This window comes from Ambystoma mexicanum, chromosome 8 (genome assembly GCF_040938575.1).
Source record: "Ambystoma mexicanum isolate Mex_15411 chromosome 8, UKY_AmexF1_1, whole genome shotgun sequence".
In the NCBI taxonomy this organism is placed as follows: domain Eukaryota; kingdom Metazoa; phylum Chordata; class Amphibia; order Caudata; family Ambystomatidae; genus Ambystoma; species Ambystoma mexicanum.
Window position 1 is genome coordinate 226,132,977 of NC_090929.1, and position 23,319 is coordinate 226,156,295.

The 23,319-nt window shown below is 44.5% G+C and overlaps 1 protein-coding gene across 5 annotated transcripts in view; it reads left to right on the forward strand.

The window, feature by feature from the left end:
• Nucleotides 1-23,319, forward strand: part of STRBP (spermatid perinuclear RNA binding protein) — a 1,497,608-nt gene that overhangs the window by 331,460 nt on the left and 1,142,829 nt on the right. For all 5 annotated transcript variants that reach the window (XM_069609636.1, XM_069609639.1, XM_069609638.1 and 2 more), the window contains 2 exons: nt 5,141-5,235; nt 5,607-5,702. In XM_069609636.1, coding sequence (XP_069465737.1) covers nt 5,141-5,235; nt 5,607-5,702 — 191 coding nt within the window. The remainder of the gene's footprint in view (nt 1-5,140; nt 5,236-5,606; nt 5,703-23,319) is intronic.

Below are 23,319 nucleotides of genomic sequence, written 5' to 3' on the forward strand. Positions count from 1 at the left end.
CGAGCGGGCGCACTGCACGCTGACCAGGTTAGGTCTTCCCGCAACTCTTTTCAATCCCGTCTCGGGCCTACGTCGGCCATTTTGAGTCGTCCTTTGTTCTCAGCGTCTCTCGACTTTTCTTCTCCGATCTTAGCCGTCATAGCTGCTATGACCTCCAAAAGTTCACAGTACTTCGGTAGCACCTTCACACGCTGGCATGCATATCGTCGGTATTCAATAAGCAGTCGTACTGCACTGATTTGCCCGGATCTGTTCAGGATCTCGGGAGCTCCGCTGGAACGCGTCCTCCTACATGGCTCTCGTAGCCACGCCCCCCTCCACAAGGATAAGGTTCTCCTGAGGACGAATCTTTCTTTTCTGCCAAAGGTGGTCTCTGATTTTCATCTAAATCAGTCAATCTCCTTGCTAGTCTTCTTCCCAAACCCGGTTTCGGAAGCCGAAAGGGTTTTGCATTACCTGGATGTTAGAAGAGCTCTTAAGTTCTATCTGGACAGAACATCTGAATTTAGGAGTTCTTCTCAACTATTGGTGACCATTGATAATCCGCAGGGTAAACAGGCCTCCAAACCGACCATCTCCAGATGGGTTGCTTCCTGTATTATGGAGTCTTACACTGTTCAGGGCCTCCAACCTCCTAAAGGGATTCACGCACACCTGGTACGGGGCAAGGCAGCTGCTGTTGCCTTTCAAACGTATGTGCCCTGGGAGACCATCGCAAAAGCGGCTACCTGGGCCTCCATCGGCTTTTTGTAAAAACTACTGTTTGGACCTGAGCTTCAGATCTGATGCTTAGTTTGGCCAGGCTGTGCTAAAAAACTTTTTCAGTAGGGGGTTTCCATCCAACCGTAGTTCCAGTGAGGAGTGCTTGGGAATCTCCCGTAAGTATGGCGGAAAGGGGACGGGACATAGGAGTATAATAAGGTTACTCACCGTAGTGACCACCTTACTCCTAGTCCAAAGTCTCATAGTCCAAAGTCCCCTTTCCTCCATACGCCCGACGCCGTCCCCTCTAATAAGGTTCCTCTATTATTGCTTAAGGGTCTCTGACCAGGCGATAGAAAAGGACTGATGGGCGATGCGCTGGGCGGAGCTAAGGAGGGTGGGGATACGGCAGAGTGCGGTACCCCACGTAAAAAGAGAGGAAGGACACGCTTTTGAAAAAAGTGATGCTTTTTACAAAGTGCTCTGGTCCCGTCCCACAGGACGAAGGAATGTCCCATAAGTATAGAGGAAAGGGGACTATGGACTAGGAGTAAGGTGGTCACTACGGTGAGTAACCTTATTACTTGTAACGGTAATTCGATTGGATGTTCCTCCCACATACTCCACATTGCCTCTACCAGCATAACCTGCCGTAGAATTTAAGTGTCTTTACAATTTATGCTTTCTTGGCGCCTACGGTCTATGGTACGCCTGCTAATTCCTCTTCAGTAGGGGGAAAAACAGAACTGAAGTCAAAGGGCACTGCATGTGCTATTCATACTGATGTCGACAGTCAAACTGAGACCCTCAATGTACATCGACTCGAAGAGACTGCATACAGCGCCCCCTGTTGAAAACCCAAAGCAGCTAAAGCTGCAAGTATAATAATTATAAGATAAGGAATACATAGGAGGAACATTCAATCGAAAGACTGTTACCAGGGGTAAGTATCTTGTTCGTTTATTTAAAAGTTGCCACAATTTAAGTCTATTGACACAATCAAAAGTAGATCTAAAATCAACAATTTCTTTATATAAATAGATTGGATATATTGCCAGCTCCAAGCATGCTAAAAGTATGTTCCTGTATATCTTTGCGCTTATACCAAAGAGATTGGGCACTAAAAAGTCACGGAACATGGATCACATTTTTTAAAAGGTTAGTATGTCTACAGTTTTCCAAGAATCGGGCACTGAACATTTTGAATTCATATAATTCAAATAACAAGTAAAAACAGACCACAAATATGTTGTTCAGAACTGTGCAGTTGTCCCGGAATCAAGACCGCACTGGGTGCTTTTCCTGAGATCCTTGAGTTAATTAAGCAATATGCCAAGACTGGCGGAGGCATTACCGAGTTAGGTAATGCCCCTGGGCCCATAGTTAGAGGCCCGAGCAAAGTGAGGGCCTTAACAAAGGCCCCGGTGCATTACCTGACTCGGTAAAGCCCCCGCCACGAGGGACATATTGCTATTAATACCCTGGCCCGCAAGATCTGCGTGCCTGGGGTGCTAAAAGCTGTTTTTTCTGTCCCGAAATGCTGCTGCGTTTTTGGACAGAAAAAAAAAGACCAAGAAAATGGCCGCCGGGAAAGGGAAAACTGAGTCAGATTTCCCTTTCCATGGCGGCCATAGGGAGCAGACGTGCTGGAAATAGCCGTGGATAAAGGAGGCAGAAGGTAAGTGGGGTGGGGTGTGGAGGGCGGGGAGGTGGGAGGAAAGAGGGAAAAAAACCACATACCTGAGTCCCCGGCGGTGGGCGAAGGCAGCTTCTCAGCCGTGTGGAGGCTCGGAGCGGGGATAGCCCCGCTTCGAGCCTTCTCATTGGCTGAGGGAATGCCACGCCCCCCCGCCGGGAACAATGGCCGTGGAATCACGACCGAGGGATTCCCGGCCGGGTAGTGCCCTGGCGAGGGCAATCAGAAGGCTTGTTTCATTCTGATTGAGCCCTCGCCGGGTACTAATATCATTTAAGACCTCATTCAAATTGAAAACGAAGACATCACTAGTGATGTATTCAATAAAAAGCTCTGTTAGCTCTGAATCTCTATTAATTGGAACAGTAGCATTGTAATAAAGGCTTTCAAAATTGGCTAGCCTATCTTTGACCGATAAATCTGCTGATATAGATTTAGTGTCCGTCGTACTGTTGTCACTAAGGGCCAGAACCTTTTTACATACTCAGTAAGTGCTTTCCAATATCCTATGGATTGGGCCGTTTTATTGTTCAATAAGGGACTTCTATTCAGTTGTAAGAGCCTTAATCAAATCATTATCATGGCTATTTGATCTTTTTAGTTCAACAAGCAGCCTATTCTTAATTTCCCTACATTTAGAATCAAGCCAACTATTATGCACCTTCACATTCCGCTTCAACTTAGAAAGTACAGTTTGTGTAACATAAGGGGATAGTGAAGCACCAATATCGGTATTGATTAGGCTGACATTAGTAGTTCCCTGAATCCGATTAGTGGCATAAAACTCATCACTTGGCTTAACCATGAGTAGATCTATGGGATAATAAGCTCCTGCCCCAGGTTATGCCATTTGATTCTTTTCCTCTGTGGCTCTCACCGATTCATGGGTTTGCACACTGCTCTGAGTGGGGTTAACATCTGGTATTTGTATTGTTAGACAAAGAGGGTCATGATCACTTTCAGGTCTAATAATTATTTCTTAATCAACCACAATACCAGCTCTCTGTTTTGCAATCCAAGTGAGATCTCGCTGATTCTCTTTTGAAGGTAGGTATTGCAGGTTAATCACCTGGGAGCCGGCCATTTTTTTCTCTCTAACCCACGTCAATAAATAACAATTATCATATTCTGGGCTTTAGTAAGCGGGTAACGTCGGGTATATTCCAGTCTTCATCTTCTTGCCTGATTGCATAAATGCATTCTGTTAGAGGTTCAAACTGAATGTTCAGATCGCCTGCCGCAATGAATGTGGTAGAATTATTCCATTCAGGAGAATATCTTAAACCCAGCAAAATTAATTCTAAACATTGCATTTGAAGAGTTAGCAAATAAAATATTTTGTCTGGGAAAGAGACTCTGGTTTTTGAGAATTGGTAAAACAAAAATAGTAGGTATCGTTGCATTACAATTGTAAAGCTGCTATCAAGACTTCAGCTCCTACGTCTTCAGAGCCTTACTGCATTGCTACACAAAAATGTTTAACTGGCGGGACAGACAGTTTTAAAGACTTCATCTAGTAGGGTCTCAACCGCAAACCAACATCCCCAGATGTATAAACTCTGCATGGTAATTATACACATCTAAAACGTAGTCACGCTGCAAAGGCATACTTTTAAACAGTAGTTTTGCAGCTCTGCTTTTATTCACGTGACCCATCCATCTTCTCTCTCCCTCCCACTTTTTAGAGATGTTTTTGTTACATTTACTCTTTCATGATGTTCTTCTAGACTAAGGATACCATTTCTAAAAAATACAATCTTATGGTGGCATCTGCTGAAATTACTATAGAAGAATATATGGAAGTCATACAACTATCTGGTTGCTGGCAAGCTCATGGTGGTGCCTATATTTCAAACGTGAGAAAACCAAAATGAACTACTTGGAGCAACCAATAGATTCTGACTTATGCTCTGCATGAATTTGTAAAATTGAGACATGCTGAATAAATACTGATACAGGTAGGTAACATTCACCATACCCGTTGGTCTACATTATAGCTACTGACAAGAGTTCACTCCCTTGACCTATTCATTACTGATGTGGCCATAATAAGCTGGAGGTGAATGGATAATGGAGAATTCTGGTTGCTAATTACAAAGCTGCTATATGTTAATAAACTGCAGCATAAAAAACGTGGCAACTGGTTTTTCTTTTAAATCGTGTTATGCAAAAACCTCTGGTTCTTTTTTGAATTGATAGAATCAGTTTTCTGGTCTCACTTACTGTAAATTAAATGAGTTTGATTAACAGAGCCTGTGTTGCAAGTCAGAAGATCGGCACAATTTATTTGGACTTTCTGATGTAGTCCCGCTTTAATTGAAAACAATTATTTCATCCAAGTATGTGATGAAGAAGATATCATCCATTGTTTTGTGCTTCTGTACATCTGGATGCAAAATTCTTCTGATCTAGTACTTACCTCGAGAATTGGATGACAAAATATTCAGTAAAATTGTAAAGAAGTGCTACATGCTTATTTTTTGCCCTGCAATGTGTTTTGCATTCTTAATAAGATCCCAGATTGTATGTATCAGTTATCAATTTGTGTACCGAGTGAATGCCTTGTTTGCTTTACAAGCACATGTGCACAATAATACTTTGAGGATGTTTAAACACAGTGCACTTTAAATATTACATTTTCTGGGAGTCTTATTAGCCCATTCAGATGCTCTACCCTTTTTTGTACTGTGACAGAATCCCCTTGGTCAAATTGTATCTGTCTTTTTTATTCCGTTTTACCAGTAGAAAATGTTGCGATGAAAGATCCCCCGGATTTATTGGACAGGCAGAAATGCCTGAACGCCTTGGCGTCACTGCGACATGCCAAATGGTTTCAGGTTGGCTGATTTGTTCTTATCTTGTGTAGCCTTATGAGGTTCCCATTAAAAGCCCTTTAATTTCAAGTTTTATCTGTTTTTGTTTTTTAAATGTAGCCTTTTGAATTTGATGAAATGTTCAGTAAGAAGATTTTACTAAATTAAATGTTGACTGGCCTTTATCATGAGGCTACAAAAGCGATTTATAGTTTATCCTTCCCAGTTTTATTTTGTCTTCATAATAACCTGTAGTTGACTTTTTTTAATTTCCTTGCATGACCTAATGATTAATACTCATTAACAATCGTAATTGACAATCTAGCCAAGGATTCTGTACTTGAAATTAATATTGAGTTTAAGCAGTTGCATTGGAACCATTTTGTTTGTTTTAGGCAAGAGCAAATGGATTAAAATCGTGTGTAATTGTTCTACGTATTCTTCGTGATTTGTGCAACCGAGTACCTACATGGGCACCATTAAAAGGATGGGTAAGTAAGATGCTAATGATTGCAATAATTCAATGTGTTCACAATTCATCTCAACAGTGTTATACTAATGTAGTCACTTAAAGCTGATCACTATGAAATGAAGGCACAAGTTGATCTACAAATGATACATTGTTATATGTATCTGTGCATGTGTGAAATTAATAATGAATGAACCGCAATACAATATTGTGACTTTGTGTTTATAAGACTGATCATCTTTTTCTTTTTTATTGTGTGAAACAACCTGTCCTAATCCGTTCATGAGCTGTAGAGTGAATTCATGACATTTTAATTTACCGCTTGACGGTTGTCAAAATGAATCGATTTTTGAAGCATGGTCCTCTTAATATAAACTAGTAAAGTGGTTGTGATGCTGCTGGCTCCCTGGCACATATATTGGTTTTGTTTCATGTCATTGCATTGGTGTTGTGACTTTTGGTATGTCTTGGCATCGGTGTAAAGGCAACGATGCACGAGTAGATTTTCTTTTTCTGCTCAAGGTACCCACTATACCCACTCGCACAATCATTGCCATTTTCCATTATGCCCAGTTTGTCCGTCATGGGAGATTTCCTGTGTGCCTACTTATACATCCTTGCTGGTTCGCACTATGGCTTCTCTGCACAGTTTACATGGTATACACGCATTTCGCCGAATGAAATGTCATCGTGGGACATTTCATCGCCGGAATTCTCATCGCCAGAAACCCTTTTTTTAAAAAAAATATTTTTTGGGGGGTGTTTTGTGCGGGTTGGGGTATGATTATTAATGTAGGGGGGTATTGGGGGGGAACCCCCCCACAAATAAAATTTTAAAAAAATACAGGGTTTCTGGCAATGAGATTTCGGCGATGAAATGTCCCACAATGACATTTCATTCAGTGAAATCGCGTAGAACCGTTTACATATTTGGTTTCCTTATATTATGGTTGATTTCCAATGTTTACTTAGCTCAGCCTTTTCTCCCAGCATGCTGTACATTCTATTGTCCGTGTGGAAAAAAGGTAGGCCATTGTTCCCCATCGTGGTAGAGGGACTGGAGGGAAGGCAAGGCTGCAGCGTATTGTGGGCATCAAAATAAAAACTCTTCTCCCTTCTTCTCCCGAAGGCAATAGTGCCATTAGTTTCAGGGTTTCGGAGGTGGACTGAATTCCCAAACTCGGCCTGCTGCGCTGACATGCAAGCAGGCTGGATTGAATGGGGCCTCTTACAGTGTTGTAGTGACAGTGAAAGTCGTAAATATGGCTTGTTTTCACCCTGGGCCATGGCATGGTATATGCACCAGTGGAAGAACCAGCACAAATCTGGTCATTGCCCTGGCTCTAAAAATCACACTGGCTTCATGCCAGTAGTAAGATCTCACAAATTGGATTGCTTCACCTGCATTATGACTAATGGCCACAGTACAATCATTAGGGTGTTTGGTATTGCTTTGCTCTTCCCGTTTGACAAGTCCACAATATTTCCATTTTTCATAGTCCAGTTTGAAAAGCCAGTATATTTCATTTTTGCACAAGTTCCCGTATATGTGCTGTATACTCGTCCCCACCCCCCCATATTGGCGGACCCATGACTATTTGGAATTCACACTTTTTATGATGTCATTTTATACCCAGTTTGACACACTAAATGTACTCCCGGTTTGACAAACACATCATACGTCTACTTTATGAAATTGGTTGACAATTCCAGTATAATATACTGTTGATTTTCATTGGGGACCGCCTTGCTTATGTAGGTTAAATGCAAAGACAAAACACTTATGAGGCTGTTTACTAAGCTCAGAAAGTAGCTTTAAGTAAGACAAAATTTTCTGAGCTCAAGAAAATAGTGGAAGTAGAATTGAAGCCATTTTTTGGCTCAGATTTTACTCACACTATTTTGTTATCTTAGTAAATCAGCTCCATATATAACATATATCAAAAAGCAGTCTGCTTAAAAATGGTCGCTCAGCCACCACCATTCCGCTGGTGTCTCCAGGCGTGGACAAAGCCAAACCACAAATGTATTCAGAAAACCGAACACCCAACCTGCACTGCTATGCATCTGCAAATACCATACAGGCTGAAGAAAACCTGGCCACTCAAGCTCTAAAGAGCTTTGTGCAGATACTTATTGTCATAAAATCAGCATACAAAAGTTATTTCATAATGGTGAAAAGAGAATCTTGACTCCTGGAAATGCTATATTGCCACAAATTCCATCCAACACGTGCCCTCCTCAGGGAAAATTCAATTGTTACAAAGAGTGGCCTCATATTATATTAAGTTAGAGAACAGTAGGGTGTGGTCTTTCCACTGAAACAATTATGACATACTCTTGGTCTCACTATGACCTATTTACATAAACAAATGGATTACGATTGATTTGCCTACAAAATTATGAACCCTGACAGAGCCCTCGAAGAACCAGGCTGAAAGCCGGGGAGTAACAAACGTATTAGTTTCACCCCATTAACATGCACATATATAACATTACACATGTGTTTGTTCTTAATGAGCAGTTCAGTCTGTAGCTGCTATTTGTGCTTTTTTTCAATCAATTTCTAAAGAATAAATCTTTTTCATATACATTAAAACATAATTACTGCAAAGAAATTCCAAAAACACTTACATTGGTGAATACATTGTGAAACAATGAATACAAAGAATGCACAAAAAACATATTGCAAACAGACATGGATTGTATACTTCAATACAGTCAGTTAGTACATCCATGAAACTTATCAACTGAACGACTCAGAGAGCTAAAAACCATGTAGTTAGAACAAGAAACATGTGTGTCTAACTGTAGTTGATGACATTCATTGTCAAAAAAACAGTTAATGGACCTTGGACTGGCCTTTCTCCATTTTTGTGACCATGGATTAGTCACACTGGCATCTGGAGCACAACCATTAAACCAGAAGCCAATCAAAAATGGATCAAAACATCAACATATTGATCATTAGAACATTTTAAAATCCAACAATAAAGCCCCTTTGAGCCTAATGTAAATCACCACAGCTTCAAATTCCATGAATGTTTGAATCGGTATTCTGAGGACAATTGTCCATTCTTTGGTAACACAAAAACAAACACCAGTGAAATTGATAACATACAAGCAGAGAAAAAGCATGATTTAGTCTAAAAATACATGTAATTCGCAGTCTATGAAGCCAGATACATAGGGGAAAATGTTTTCTCAAACTTGATGTTGAGAGAGACAAAATAATTTGAAGCTATGGTGATTTACATTAGGCCCAAATGGGGTTGATTGTTTAAGTTCTTTTATTTAAAATGTTCTAATCAATATGTTGATGCTTTGATGACTTTTGGATTGGTTGTTATTCTGCGCAATAGCACGCTATTCTATTTCTGATAATTCTGGATGACCACTTATCACTGGTGTTAGTATGTGCTGCAAAAAATAAGAAGCATTATAGTCCTTTTATATTTGTTTAAAGAGGAATTATTAACGTTTGCAGTGCTGGAACATCATAAAACATTTTCAGTTATAAAAACCATTGACACTCAGTGAAAATATGTTGTTAAATGGACGTTCTGGTTAAGTTGCCCTAAGAAAACCTATGAAATTCAATGAAGCAACGTTGACAAATGGACGTTATGGTTCAATTCCTCTAATAAAAATCTATGAAATTCAGTGAATATAACGTGGTTAAAGGAACATTTCGGTTGCACAGCAAAATCCAAAAACCAAAGAAAATTGCTAGTTATGGTAAGCAATGCATCCCCAACTCGCGCCATTGCCATGTACTGCTAAAACTAACACCAAGGACATCAAAGGTAACATCACAAATGGCATCACTGATGACATCACATATGACACCACTATTCTGTAAAGTCTCTACAAGAGGTTCTGTTTGAAGTGTTGCTAGCAACATAGGACGGGTGATCAGGGAAACTCTTCTAAGAGGAAACCAATACTATGATCAGAAAGTGAAATTAAGATTATCGTGTACACAAATGGTATTATTTGTGTGGTGCCTGCTTATTGTTCCATGTATGTGAACCAATAGCTCAGGCCAAACCCTAAGGAAAGTATTTAAGAGTATTGCACAAGATTAAGGTCTACACCAGATCAAGGACTCTGCTTAAATGATTACTTTCACTGTACAAAAACAACTTCCCAGGATATGTGATGTCACTAATGATCCCATTTGTGATGTCATCTTTGAAGTCCTGGGTATTGGTCTTCGTGCATGGCAGTGACGCGAGTTGTAGTTGCATAGCTTACCATAACTGGCACATTTCTTTGGTTTTTAGATTTTGCCCTGCAACCATAATATTCCTTCAACAACGTTTTTCACTCTTTCTCTCTCTCTCTCTCTCACGCTCTATTTTATATATATATATATATCTATCAGACTTTTGGAATCTGCTTAGATCACATGCTGTGCATAGGCCGACATCTAGTGGAAGCTGCAGAGTATTACAGTTGTTGTTTTTGAAACTCGAAAAGGGACGTCAACAGTGCATGCCAGTAATACTATCCCTAGTGTGACGTCCACTGTACCCATTGTCCTTCACGCGTTGAGGTCCCTCAGATTGTTTTTTCCGCCATAATAGACAGACGCTAAAGCAGAGTTCTCCTTTCGGCTCATCGCCATTTATCATTATTACCAATTACTGATAGTTTTTCTTACTATCCTTAATATTCACCGACTATCGAGACCATCCGACGGCAGTGAAGAACAAAAGAGGACCGTCGAAGACCCCGTCGATGGATCCGTTCTGGCCTTGGAAGGCCTCTTCGGCCCACACAGTAGGGAGGGAGGGGGGACATTTTAGAATGTATATACCCCTTTTCGTACAATATTTTCGCCTAGCTGCTGTGTCATTCCGTTATGGATAGGACCCCCTTTAAATTGTGCCCTAAGTGCAACAAGAGGTTCCTGTGGGTCGACAAACACCTGGTGTGTAACCTGTGTCTCCTTCGGGACCAAGTCGAGGGTTCCTGTCGAGCGTCTAACTCTTCAAACCCAAGACATTGAAGGACCACTTAACTAAACGCTAGGCCTACCATGACAGGCAGCTCGAGGCCATGGAAGTGGAGGGTGCCTTCAGCGACGGCAGTAACGCTGCAGTATCTGACTGCAAAGGCGACAGGGTTACTCCGGTTTCCCAAGCGCAGGCCCCTGACCCCAACAGACAGGCCGGCGGCCTTGTTACAGGGACGACACCCTGCGGCGAAAGCGCTCTCACTGCCCACTTCACCAAACACACAATCTACAGCCGAGACTCGACACACGTGTCAAGCAAACAGCAACGCAAGACATCTAGTGAGAGGTCAGTTGAATCACTGTCCTCTGGGCATTCCAGATCGAGATCGCCACATGACAGGCCCTGACTGTCGAAAGACAGAACAGACTTCTTGGATGAAAGCATTCCCGAAGGTTGTGAGTCTGCTGACGACACTTTGGATCTAGCCGAGATTCGATGTTCTGCGTCGATAGCAATAAAAAAACATACAGGCGGATTAGCCCATTTAGTTAAAAAGCGCGTCCCAGAAGACCTTGTTAAGTCAAAGGAGTCTAAGAAGAGCACTTCCAAGACCCCTCCTAGGGAAAAATCACAGAGAGATAGGCTCCCTCACAAGAGAAAAGAACCTCCGGTGCAGGGTTCACGGTCTTCCGCTTAAAGAAAAAGGTTACACCTTCCACTATAGTTCACCTACTCAGAAGTTTTAGGTCTCACACCTCAACCAATGGACATTCCTAGCTCTGCCCAATGGTCGGCTGAAGATCTAGATAGGGTCATGCGAAGAATGTCCTTTATGGCAAACTTTTATGAAAAAGACTGTACCTACTTCACAAGTTTTCAGTCCACCCACCCCCCCTCCAACCTCCCACAACAGCGGCCTCTGGGTCTCAGAACCCTGTTCAACCCCCTGATAAGAAGTCTTACCCCGGTGAGCTACAACAAGAGCCCACTGTCATCGACCTATATGACCTGGACACTGATCATGAAGTCCTCCATAGCCAAGAAGCCGCAGACCCTTATTATGGGGATAATGAGGACGATTAGGGTGATCCGGATACAGACATGTACAACATCGACTCCCCAGTTCATAAGGACCCCCCGTTGTAGATTCACCCATAGATAATCCGCCTCTTCTGAACGAAGTACTCATCAAAGCGGCTGAGCATTTCCAAATATCTACCCAAGAGGATCCACAGGACAAGGATTTAGTTGACGAGATCTTGGGAGATGAGATGAAGCTGTATCTCAATTTATTCCCCTACTAAAGTCTGTTCAGTGAAAGGTACAACCCTCACTGGAAACACCTAATCAGATGCGAGGGGTGAACCCTCGCATGGAAAAACTTTTCAAGCCTGCTCCATCAGACACACTGTACATCGGGGGGCAGCTAAGGCCTGACTCACTCGGCATTACTACGAGGAAAAGAGCAGGTACTCCCCTAGCCTTCTCTGAGGCTCCTCCAGACAAGGAAAGTAAAAGGATATACACAATGGGCAGAAAGGTTGCCTCTTCCGCTGCATTCCAGACCAGATTAGCTAATAACTCTACTTTATTAGCCAGTTCCAACTGCCATAAATGGGACGAGGTCTCAGCTTTACTCTCCTCAGTCCTGGTACCCCTCAAGTCTCAATTAGCATTAGTGGCTTCCGAAGGAATGGCAGTTTCAAGCTGCTTGCTAAAAAGCAGTCTTGACGCCGCAGACAACACCGGCAGAATCATAGCTGAGGGAACCATTATTAAGCATCACGCTTGGCTACGCCAATCCGGGTTTAAGCCAGAGACGCAGGCCACTCACATTAACATGCCCGTCCAACCCATTGTACTCTTTGGCAAGGCCATCGAGGACGCCTTGAAAACAGCCAAAGAAGAGTATGATGCACTGGAATTATTGGGCCAATTGACCAATAAATCTCCTGGCCAGAGGGGAAACAGCAATTTTCGTCGCTCACGCAGACAATTTTCCCAGAGGTGTTCCAGCTATAGCCAAAATCAAGGAACAGCATGGGGGAACAATCAAGGCCAAGCCTCTCACAATTACCAGAGAGGATCGTGCAGATCATGCGGTCGAGGAAGGGGTCTCTCCTCCAGAGGTGGTACCCCACCTCAGAAACAGTGACATCCCGCTTCAGGTGCCCTCTTACTCCTCTTCAGTAGGAGGGTGCATTTCCAACTTCACCTAAGCATGGGAGGGAATAACCTCAGGCGGATGGGTGCGGTCCACGTAGGGGGCGGATATTGTATAGAGCTCAAGTGACCCCGGAACCAACCCTCAATCCAGAAAGCCCACCCCAAAGAAGACCAACACATGCTCCTCGAGGAAATCGCCACACTGCTCCAAAAGGACGCCATAGAAATCGTCCCGGCCAACCAGCTAAACAAGGGTATTTATTCAACTTACTTCCGTGTTCCAAAGAAAGATCTAACAATGCGCCCAGTATTAGATTTACGCCCTGCAAACAAATATGTCAAAGTTCAGCATGACTATGCTACAAGTGTCATGATGCATACCCCCGGGCATCCAAACCACGCCCGAAGAGCAGCACACGCTTCGTGTTGTTCTGCATCCAGCAGCGTAACGTTCACTGTGCCAGCAGCAGCATCCAGCCTTCTGCCATGCCTGCCTCGAACCTGGAGCACCTAGAAAGAAGGAAAGAAGCAAATGTTAGAACAAGAGTATTACCTGATTTCTTACCTGATCCGGGATTCATCGCATCTTCAAACCTGAGGAAAGACTTTGTTTTAAACGCGTCGCATCGCCAGCAGCAGCGCCGCGCCATACTCACCGTTCCACGCAGCATCTCTTCGATCCGGCGCTGTCTCCATCTTTACATCGTCGAATTCCAGCACCTAAAGGACAAGAAACAACAAGGTGAGCAGAGAGAACAGACAGAGACAATCTCTTTAGCCGCCATATGCTTACCTGATTTTACCGCCGGAGGTATTATTCATCAGCACGCCACATCTTCTTATGCCGCACCTGTGAGAAAAGGAGAAAGTAGCAAGTTTAACCCTTGGCATTATTTTCCAGACAGTGTTGGGTAACACAGACTTTTACCGGAGCGCTTTCAGCTGTCAATCTTCTTATTGGGTCAAAGCTGCAAGATAAAAGAGGAATTGGACAGGAGTGAATTCCAGACATTTTGAATTCTTACGAACTATATACTTACGGCTCTTCGCCAGGACCTTTTGGAGTCAGGATTTGTCTACAACTCTTCCAATATCTTCAGGCCAGTGAAGTAACTGGTCATCAACGCGCCCCTACGTACTTTGCAGGCTGCAGGGCTCATCCTTCAAGAATATAAGGAGAATATTTCTACGGGTCAAGCAGACAAGAATTGGAGGGCAGCTCCAGTCCGTCATCGCTGCACTACGCATCACGTGGGTGGAGACCTCAGCAGTCCGGGTCCGACAAACGCCCCTGTGGGAGCCAGGTGAGCGTAACAGAACGCGAAGCCTAGCTACAAATCCCCACCCGGGCGTTATGGAAACTTCAGAAACCGACCAACTGTCCCAACTATTGGGGGGAACTTAGGGCGGAAGTGCACGCCGCTCGCCAATAGACTAATGCCCTCAGAAGAGAACTAATTGTATCGAAGGAGCGCACAGATGATCTCGACAGACAACTGCTGCAAAACCAAGCTGGACAAACACCCCTACCTGGGTTTGGGGGGAATCCTGCCCCAGTTTCATCAAGCAATCCTGTGCAAGTGATTTTACCAGGAAATATTCCGTTAGCTCCACCCGAACGCTATGCTGGGGACCCCAAGAGGTTCGCCGTGTTCATGAACCAATGCCGCTTGCACTTTTTATGCAGACCGGGAGCCTTTCCAAACGACCAAGCTAAAGTAGCTTTTGTATTATCATATCTTAGTGGCAGCACCGCGGATTGGTCCTTTCCGCTAGTCAACCAGGATGACCCTCTTCTCCGGGATTTTCAGGGTTTTCAAATGAGCATGGAAAGACTATTCGCCAGACATTCAAAGGGACAAGCCCTGGATAACGAGCTCTTATCCTTACGACAGGGTAACCAGGGTCTGCTAACCTATATCGCAACCTTCAATAGATTGGTTGTGGAAACCGGATGAGCTGAAGAAAAACGAATCACGTTATTTCATCGAGGGCTTCGAGGAGAACTCAAGGATGTCTTGGCACAAGTCGTGAACCCACCTCAAGACTGTGCTGAATATATAGACTTAGTGGTCCAGTTAGATCACAGACTTCAGAACAGAAAGGCTGATCGAGCCAAGTTTGAGAATTGGGTGTTGGTCAAAACCCACGCTAACCCCAAAGGTGCAGATGCTTCAGATCCCATGCAAATCGAAGGGGTTAAAGGACCCCTAACCCAGAAAGAAAGGGAAAGGAGACAGCAAATGCAATTGTGTCTATATTGTGGAACTTCTGGACATTTTCTACGGGATTGCCCTGTAAAACCACCCAAGAAGGTGGTAGGAGCTGCTGATAAAAGCCATATGGAGTCAGACTCGGGAAACGACCACGCCCGACAAGCGTAGAGGTCCGCTTGCCGAGCTTGAAGAAAGATACTCAGACCTCGCATTTCATCATACCAATGGTCCTCGTAGATCCAGGGCAGCCATCGCGTATGCACGCAGTAAGGGCATACATTGATAGCGGGGCCATAGGAAACTATGTGGACTATGAATTGGCTTCTAGGATGAATTTACCTCTCTGCCGGAAAACCACCTCAGATGTCATCACCACAGTCGATGGAACTGAAATTGCCTGTGGACATGTAACTCACTCCACCGCAGAGATGACACTATTGGATAAGGATGGGCATCGAGAGACTATTGTGTTTGATCTAATCAAAGCCCCACAGTTCCAAATAATACTGGGTATACCTTGGTTGGAAACACATAATCCTTGTATTGATTGGCGAGAGAAGAGAATAACCTTCCCGGATTGTGCACAAACCTGTTACCCAAAGAAAAATCAGAACGCAGGCCTAGCCACAGTAATCACAGCAGTCATGCAACTACCTCCAGAATACCAAGAATTCCAGGATGTCTTCCAAAAGGAACAGGCAAACACCTTACCTCCTCACGATTGTCAAATCGACCTCATACCCGGTGCACAACCCCCTTGTAGCAGGATCTATGCCCTTACGGAACCTGAGAACCTTCACCTACGACAGTACTTAGACCAGTACCTTGCCAATGGCTTTATTCGCCCATCCAAGTTCCCTGCATCTTCAGCTTTGTTCTTCGTACCCAAAAAGGAAGGTGACCTCAGAACATGCATAGACTACCGCGCATTGAACCAGATAACTGTTAAGAACCGATACCCGTTGCCTCTGATCCCTGAACTACTAGACCAAGTGAAGGATGCTTGCATCTACACTAAATTAGATCTCCGAGGGGCATATCATCTGGTACGTGTAAAGAAAGGCGACGAATGGAAGACGGCCTTTCGCGCCAAGTACGGATTATTCGAGTATCAGGTGATGCCCTTCACGTTGTGCAATGCACCAGCAGCCTTCCAGTATTTTATGAACAATGTCCTTCGTGAACTCATTGATGTCTGTGTTGTCGTATACATAGACGATGTTCTAGTGTACTCCTCCTCAGAATCAGACCATCTTAAGCACGTACGTGCAGTCCTTGAGAAACTACGCCAGCACAAGTTATATGCAAAATTGAAAAAATCTGTTTGTTACAGAAGTTGAATTCCTTGGTTTTATCCTGACTCCAAAAGGAGTCCGAATGGACTCATGAAAGGTGGACGCTATTCTCAAGTGGCCATCACCTAGTTCAGTTAAAGGGGTACAAAGCATGCTCGGATTTGCCAACTTCTACCGCAGATTAATTCCGGACTTCTCACATGTTGTACATCCCATCAGAGCACTTTTGCGAAAGAACAAACGCTTCTTGTGGACCGAAGAGGCTGAAAATGCCTTCCAAGAGCTGAAAGCGAAATTCACGTCTGCGCCTTTCTTAAGACATCCACGCCCAGAGCTTCCATACATAATGGAAACTGATGCATCCGGTTTAGCCATGGGAGATGTCCTGTCCCAGAAGGATCCTGAAACTGGTCAACTTTACCCAGTGGCATTTTGGTCCAGAAAGTTCTCGGCACCCGAATTAAACTATGCGGTTACCGATAAAGAGTTATTGTTAGGGAGAATTCTCTGTAAGGCTAATTACCCAAACCTAGTGAGTCCCCCAGCAGCTTTGCTGGATTGTTGGGGTTTATTTTTTTCTCTCCTGCTAAGAGTGAGATTCTTTTGCTTAGACATGATTTGAGGTGTTCCTTTAACTTTCCATGGCCCTCATTACGACCCTGGCGGAGAGGGGTTTACGCCAGCGTAATGCATGGCGTACCTCTCCGCCAGATTACGACTTCCCGTAGCGCCATGGTGATTTTTACGCCTGCTTTTTGCAGGCGGAAAAATCCATGGCGCTACGGGACTTGTTGTTAATTACGCCACCGTAATTTACGGTGGCGTAATTAACGCCTTCCCCACTCCCATTATACCCTATGGGGCAAAAATGGGAATGGGGAAGGGTAAATGGGGATTGGGGACTTACCGCCCCGCCAAGGTCGGAATGGGGCGGTAAGTCCGCCAACCCCCATGGCGGAGTTGGCAGCTCAGCGCCATGGTCCATGGTGCAAATTGCACCATGGATCTCCGCCAGGGTCGTAATGAGGGCCCATGTGTTTTATGGGCTATGGGGTCTTTTACTCCAAAGGGTCTCATGTGTTTTTGTTGATGTTGGTTACACAGCACCCTCCATGCCGTAACCCAGGGGTGTCGTAGCGACCCCCCAACATAGACTCCATACCCTGGGACTGACTACTGTCTCCCAGGGCATGTAAAGTCACCCTTGGCTTTGCTAGTCCCAAATTATGAACAGAAACCAGTACAAACCATCATATTGTGGACGTACTGGGCGGGGCAATTTGATTGCCCCGGGGTCTGTTGTTCTAGGAGGCACGTCTCCGTCCCCCCTGATCGAGTTTTGGCTGGTGGCAGTGGATACTACTTTTTATATTCGACCGCGAATATATCTCTATGGGATTTTCCCATTGTTCAAGGCTACCAACTTTAATTATTTAATTCTTATAGCCTCGAACATACCGCCGGTTTATTTATTTAATATTAATTCACCGGTTGTTTTTTTTTTGCCAGAACTCTATTCTAAAATGGCGCTTGTGTTCTCTTCTGTGACTCCAACCCAAGTCGAGCCCTTTGTTCCACTTTTTGGCGGGCTTCTCCACAGAAGCCTCCAAAAGCGGTGCCACTCTGTCTGGGTACCACAGGGGGTGTGGGAGGGGGTTTAGGCACCCTGGACTGAGTTACCTTGGTAACTCAAGTTGCACTCTTGTGTGATTGGCCACCACTTAGCATGTTTGATTGACAGCTAGGCTGAGTGAATTGGGGGTGTGCTGCATAAAAGCAGGGCTTTGGGGACTGGAACTTCAGAAGTCGCCACAGGACCTAAGAATCCGAGGAGGGAGAAGCTGAGCCGACCTGCAACAACGACACCACCGGTGGAGCCCTGCTGAACCGACTCACTGCTTTTCCCGACGACAGAGGAGATTTCCAGTCCGGAGAGTCTTCTTCCTTTGACTGGTGGGGATACCCAGTTTTGCCTTCTTTTCACCTCCCTGGAGCATCTTGTGGCCGCCTTGCCCGTGCCAAGCACCCTGGCAACCGGAATACCACAGTTTACCACTACCGCGAAGAGAAGGGTAGTACCTTTTAACCGGAGGACTCCGTGGCTGGTTTCTTCCCTGGCAGTGCAAGGACCTTCATCTTTCCTCCACGGCGAGACCTCTTCTTCCTCTGGACGAAACACCGACTTGCACCTGCTGCCAGGAACAACTGCCCCCGCTGGAGCTTCCTTCACACTTAAGGTACTGTGTCCCGCCTGGCTTCCCTTGCGACAGATCGTTCGGGGTGACAGTGAAGCCTCGACTTTCTAACCTGGGCTAGCCTGGGACAACCTAGCTAACTTTTCCCGACTTGAATTTCATCCTTTGTGCGCGAACTATCTACAAGACTCTTTGGGCATAACCCCACTGTGTGAACCTGGACCCCTTCTGCTTGCTCTCTCCAAGAGTGGGCCTTGCAATTGACTTCCTTGCTCTCCAGTAGAACTCTGCCTATCCTGCCTTACTGTGGTTCTTTGTAAATGTATTGAAACTTGTGTGCTTCCTTAACCCTGCCTTTTTCCTCCCTTTCTTTACAACTTATTAGAGTGTCATCTTATGTTAAGCGTTCACCTCTGTCTGAAAATAAGTGGTGTTTCTCACTAAGACTTGTCTAATAAGTGAATAGGGTTGTATATATATGATAGTGACTGTGTGCTGAATTTACTCACCACGTTTTTGCTAGTGTAAATTACAAGTGTGTTTTTACATAAATAATTATATACTTTTACACCAAAGCTCTGGTCAGTGTTTGTTTGTACTACTGTGTCCCTGTACCTATTGTGTATACTCTGCATACTGCCTAACACTTCTTGAGGGAAGTCTGACTGCTCAGCCACAGCTACCAAGTGAATCTGTGTGGTACAGACTGCTACCAGGTGGGTTTACTGCCAAACACCTGTAGTCTTAAATCTTTTGCAGTGGTCCCTAAGGGAACTGCACAGGTTTCTGCCTAACAGTTATTAGCCATCAAATCCGCCTTTAAGGCTTGGCGACACTACCTTCTCGGTTCCAGGCATACCATTACTGTAATCACCGATCACCGGAACTTGCAGTATCTAAAAAAACAGCCAAAGCCCAATTATCGCGCCAACTTCGATGGGCATTGTTCTTTGCCGAATTCGATTTTTTGATCACTTATCGACCAGGCTGTAAAATGGCAAGGCAGATGCCTTATCCCGAATAGGAATGGAAGAAGCATATGCGAACCCGGAGCCAGTGCCTATAATTCCTGAACAAAGAATTCTTGGCATAACTACAGACACTAGAAGAAAGTCATTTAAAAATCCAACAACTCTTTGATCCAGCAGCCCTGCAGGACTGGGTAAAGAAAGGCCCGGATTACTCAGTCATCAATGATCTACCCTACTATCACGGATGACTATTTCTACCACACAAGGAATTACAGGAAATTGTTATCTCCAATTATCATGATACTCTGATGGAAGGTCACCCAGGTATCGCAAAAACCAAAGCTAAAATTAAGAGACAATTCTGGTGGCCCACCTGACGAAAAGATATAAAGTCATTTGTGATGTCTTGCGGCATTTGCGCCCAAAACAAAAGTCAGAAGAAAAAACCAGCTGGCCTTTTACAACCTTTAGATACTCCACCTACACCATGGCACACCTTGTCTTTAGACTTTATTACTGATCTACCTCCATGTAATGGATTTAACACCATTCTAGTTATCGTGGATCTTTTTTCCAAGATGGCCCACTTTATTCCTTTGAAGGGATTACCTTCTGCTTCAATTCTGGCCAAGGAGTTCCTCGAAAAATTCGTTCGAATACATGGGTTTCCCTCCGTATTGGTCTCTGACCGAGGTAGTCAATTCATTTAACATTTAACAATTCATACAATAACTCTGTACATTCAGGAACCGGACAGAGCCCCTTCCATAACATATATGGACACCACCCTCGAACCTCAGAACTCGATTCACCTCAGCACTTAGAAATGCCCGCAGTTAGTCATTTGCATTCTACTATTACACAAGCCTTCAAGGAAGCAACAGAACATTTGAAGCAAGCAAAAGAGAAATACAAGAAAAATGCTGATCTACATAGAAGTGAAACTCCACAGTACCAAATTGGAGATCAGGTTTGGCTAGCTACAAAATACATACAAGGAACTCTTACTTTTAATCCTAGATATTTAGGACCTTACACCATTAAGGCCATTATCAACCCGGTGGCCGTCAAACTGGAATTACCCTCCAATATGCAAATTCATCCTGTCTTTCATGTTTCACTTTTAAAACCAGTTCAACCAGGAACAAGATTAACCAAACCACCAGATCCTATCTTGATAGCGAACCTGAATTCGAGGTGAAAAACATCCTGGACTCCAAGGTGGTTAAATCAAAACTTTTTTACTTGATCGATTGGAAAGATTACGGGCCACAGGAAAGGTCATGGGGGCCTAGTGACCACGTTCATGCACCTCGATTAGTGAAGAGATTCCATCGGGACTTCCCAGACAAACACACAGGAGGGGTTGGTCTTTCCATCCGAGGAAAGAGTCCAAAACATGTTACTGCAAATACTGCATTATCAAGCTGGCTGCCAGATAAGGGTGTGCAAAGGTTTGCGTTTGCTAGACATTATGGCACCTTGAATTTACCTGGTACCAGATGCGCGCCTGCGCATGCGACCCATGCAGGAGTGGTTGGCGAAACAGTGGTCAGTGGGACGATCTAGTGGTCGTTTCGCCAACACTAGTACAAAATCTTTGCTGGTGGTCGAGAGAAAAATCTGCTGAAGGAGAAACCCTTCCACGATCCGGAAGTACAAGCGATCGTCTTAACAGATGCCTCACTCGCCGGTGGGGGGGAGGCTCAGAACCACATCCATCTGCTGGAACTACTGGCAGTATTCAAAGCCCTTCAGGCATTCGAGTTTCAAATAGCGAACCAATCTGTGCAAGTCCCGACAGACAGCACTACAGCAATGTTTTACATCAACAAACAGGCTGGCACACGTTCTCCAAATCTGTCCAAGCTTACGCAACAAATTTGGATATGGGCACTCAAACGGAATATATTCCTGTCGTCACAGCACGTTCCAGGGGAACTCAACTCTCTGGCAGACTTATTGAGCAGAGATCATCTACCAGAGGAACACGAATGGCGACTACACGCAGGGATCGTAGAGCACCTCTTCTCTCAATGGGTTTTCCCCACAATAGACTTGTTTGCTACAAGCGAAAACAGACAATGCCCAGACTTGGCGTCCAGGTTCCCCCAACCAGGCTCCAACGGGAAAGCCCTATGGATGATCTGGTCAGGGAAATTTGCTTACGCTTCCCCCACCCCACCCCTCCAACACCTCTCATGAGGAAAGTGGTGAACAAGATCCACAAGGAACAAGTGACACTCATCCTAGTTGCTCCTATTTGGGCAAGACAACCTTGGTAGCCACATCTGTGCAAACTGGCGATGTGCGTTCCCATCAATCTCCCGTGCCTATACAATCTGCTCACTCAGCACGGGGGACAAACAGTGCACCCTCAACCTCACTCAATGAACTTGGCAGCAAGGCTCCTGAAGTCCTAGAGTTCGGACATCTTAAACTACCACAGATGTGTATAGACATCTTGAAGGAAGCAAGAAAGCCTAACACTAGGCACTGTATAGCCTTGTGTATGTTTTATTGAGTCAACTTCCTATTGAAAAATCACAATCGGAAATCTCCCGAAATAGCCTATACTGATAGCACAGAGCCCGACCACCCCCCCTTGCAGGCGAATGGGTGGGGTTTGTCAAATGTCACTATTGCCAGTACACCCCAGACTGGTATGCCGACCCCAGGTAGCGGTAGAGGCCTTGTAGTTAAGTTGCTCAACTCATAGAAAGAGCACTTTTTGGGTGGCTTAATACTTCGCCCTTCCAGACGAAGCCTCATGAAACTTAGCAAAAAAGTTTATGGCCCCCTCGGAATGATTCTGGGAAGTTTGGTACGGTTTCGTCCAGGGTGGTCAAAGTTATAAAAGGGGGGTCCCAAAATTTGTGGAAATCCTCAGATGCAATGGGAAAAAGATTTTGCTCACGCGTACAGGCCAAACCGCTTGATGAATTTTCACCATATTTGCAGCAGGGGTGGCGGATTGGTCCCGAAAGCATGCTTTTGTAAATTTGGTGTCATGTATAGGAAAGTCCATTTGAGCCAAGTTACACATTCCACAACGCCACCTAGTAGCCGTCGATGGAAGTTCACCTCCAGTTCTGAGCCACAACTGCCAGGCATTGTGGGGATGCAAATTAGCTCAAATGCAAACCTTTTTCTCCAGGAAATTCTTTGTCTAACGGGGCAGTGCTACTTTATACATAGCTTAATCAACCCAAGCCAGACCTTTGCAAGACTACCAGGACAACGACATACCTGGTTTCACCCTTATTTGGGATCATCACTGCAATATAGCCCTGACAGCCTTGTGGTTGGAGCATTTGGCCATGTTTTCACAGCACCAAGAAATCTATGGTGGGCACCATAACTTTCTTGTATATGGTTCGAAATTGATGGGAACAGGGAGCTATTTAGCTCCTCCTTGTGGGCTAGTAGAGCCCGGTTAACCTCAGGCCAAATGATGGCGAACAAACACACCGTCTATAAACAAACATTTAGACCCATCTATACAACATTTAATGCATAACAGGTCCCACATAATGGACAAATGTGGAAGTTAGGTTTGCGAAACACTATGTTCTAGCTCCTGGTTAATTGGGGGTAGCTCCTGGTTAATGCTGGATACCCTGGAGCTGCTTTTGGCTCCTGCTTATGAAATCTTAATTCGACCCTGAGAAAGGCTTTTCAGAAATGGAAAAAGTCACCTTTTTTTGTATGTTGTTGTTCCATTCAAGAGGTAACCAGGGTTATTACTGGTATAATCTGGGTTAGCCGAAAATGAAAAGTGGAAAGAAATGCCATTTGGATGAGGAAAGATGATGAAATGGCATCGGGCTAG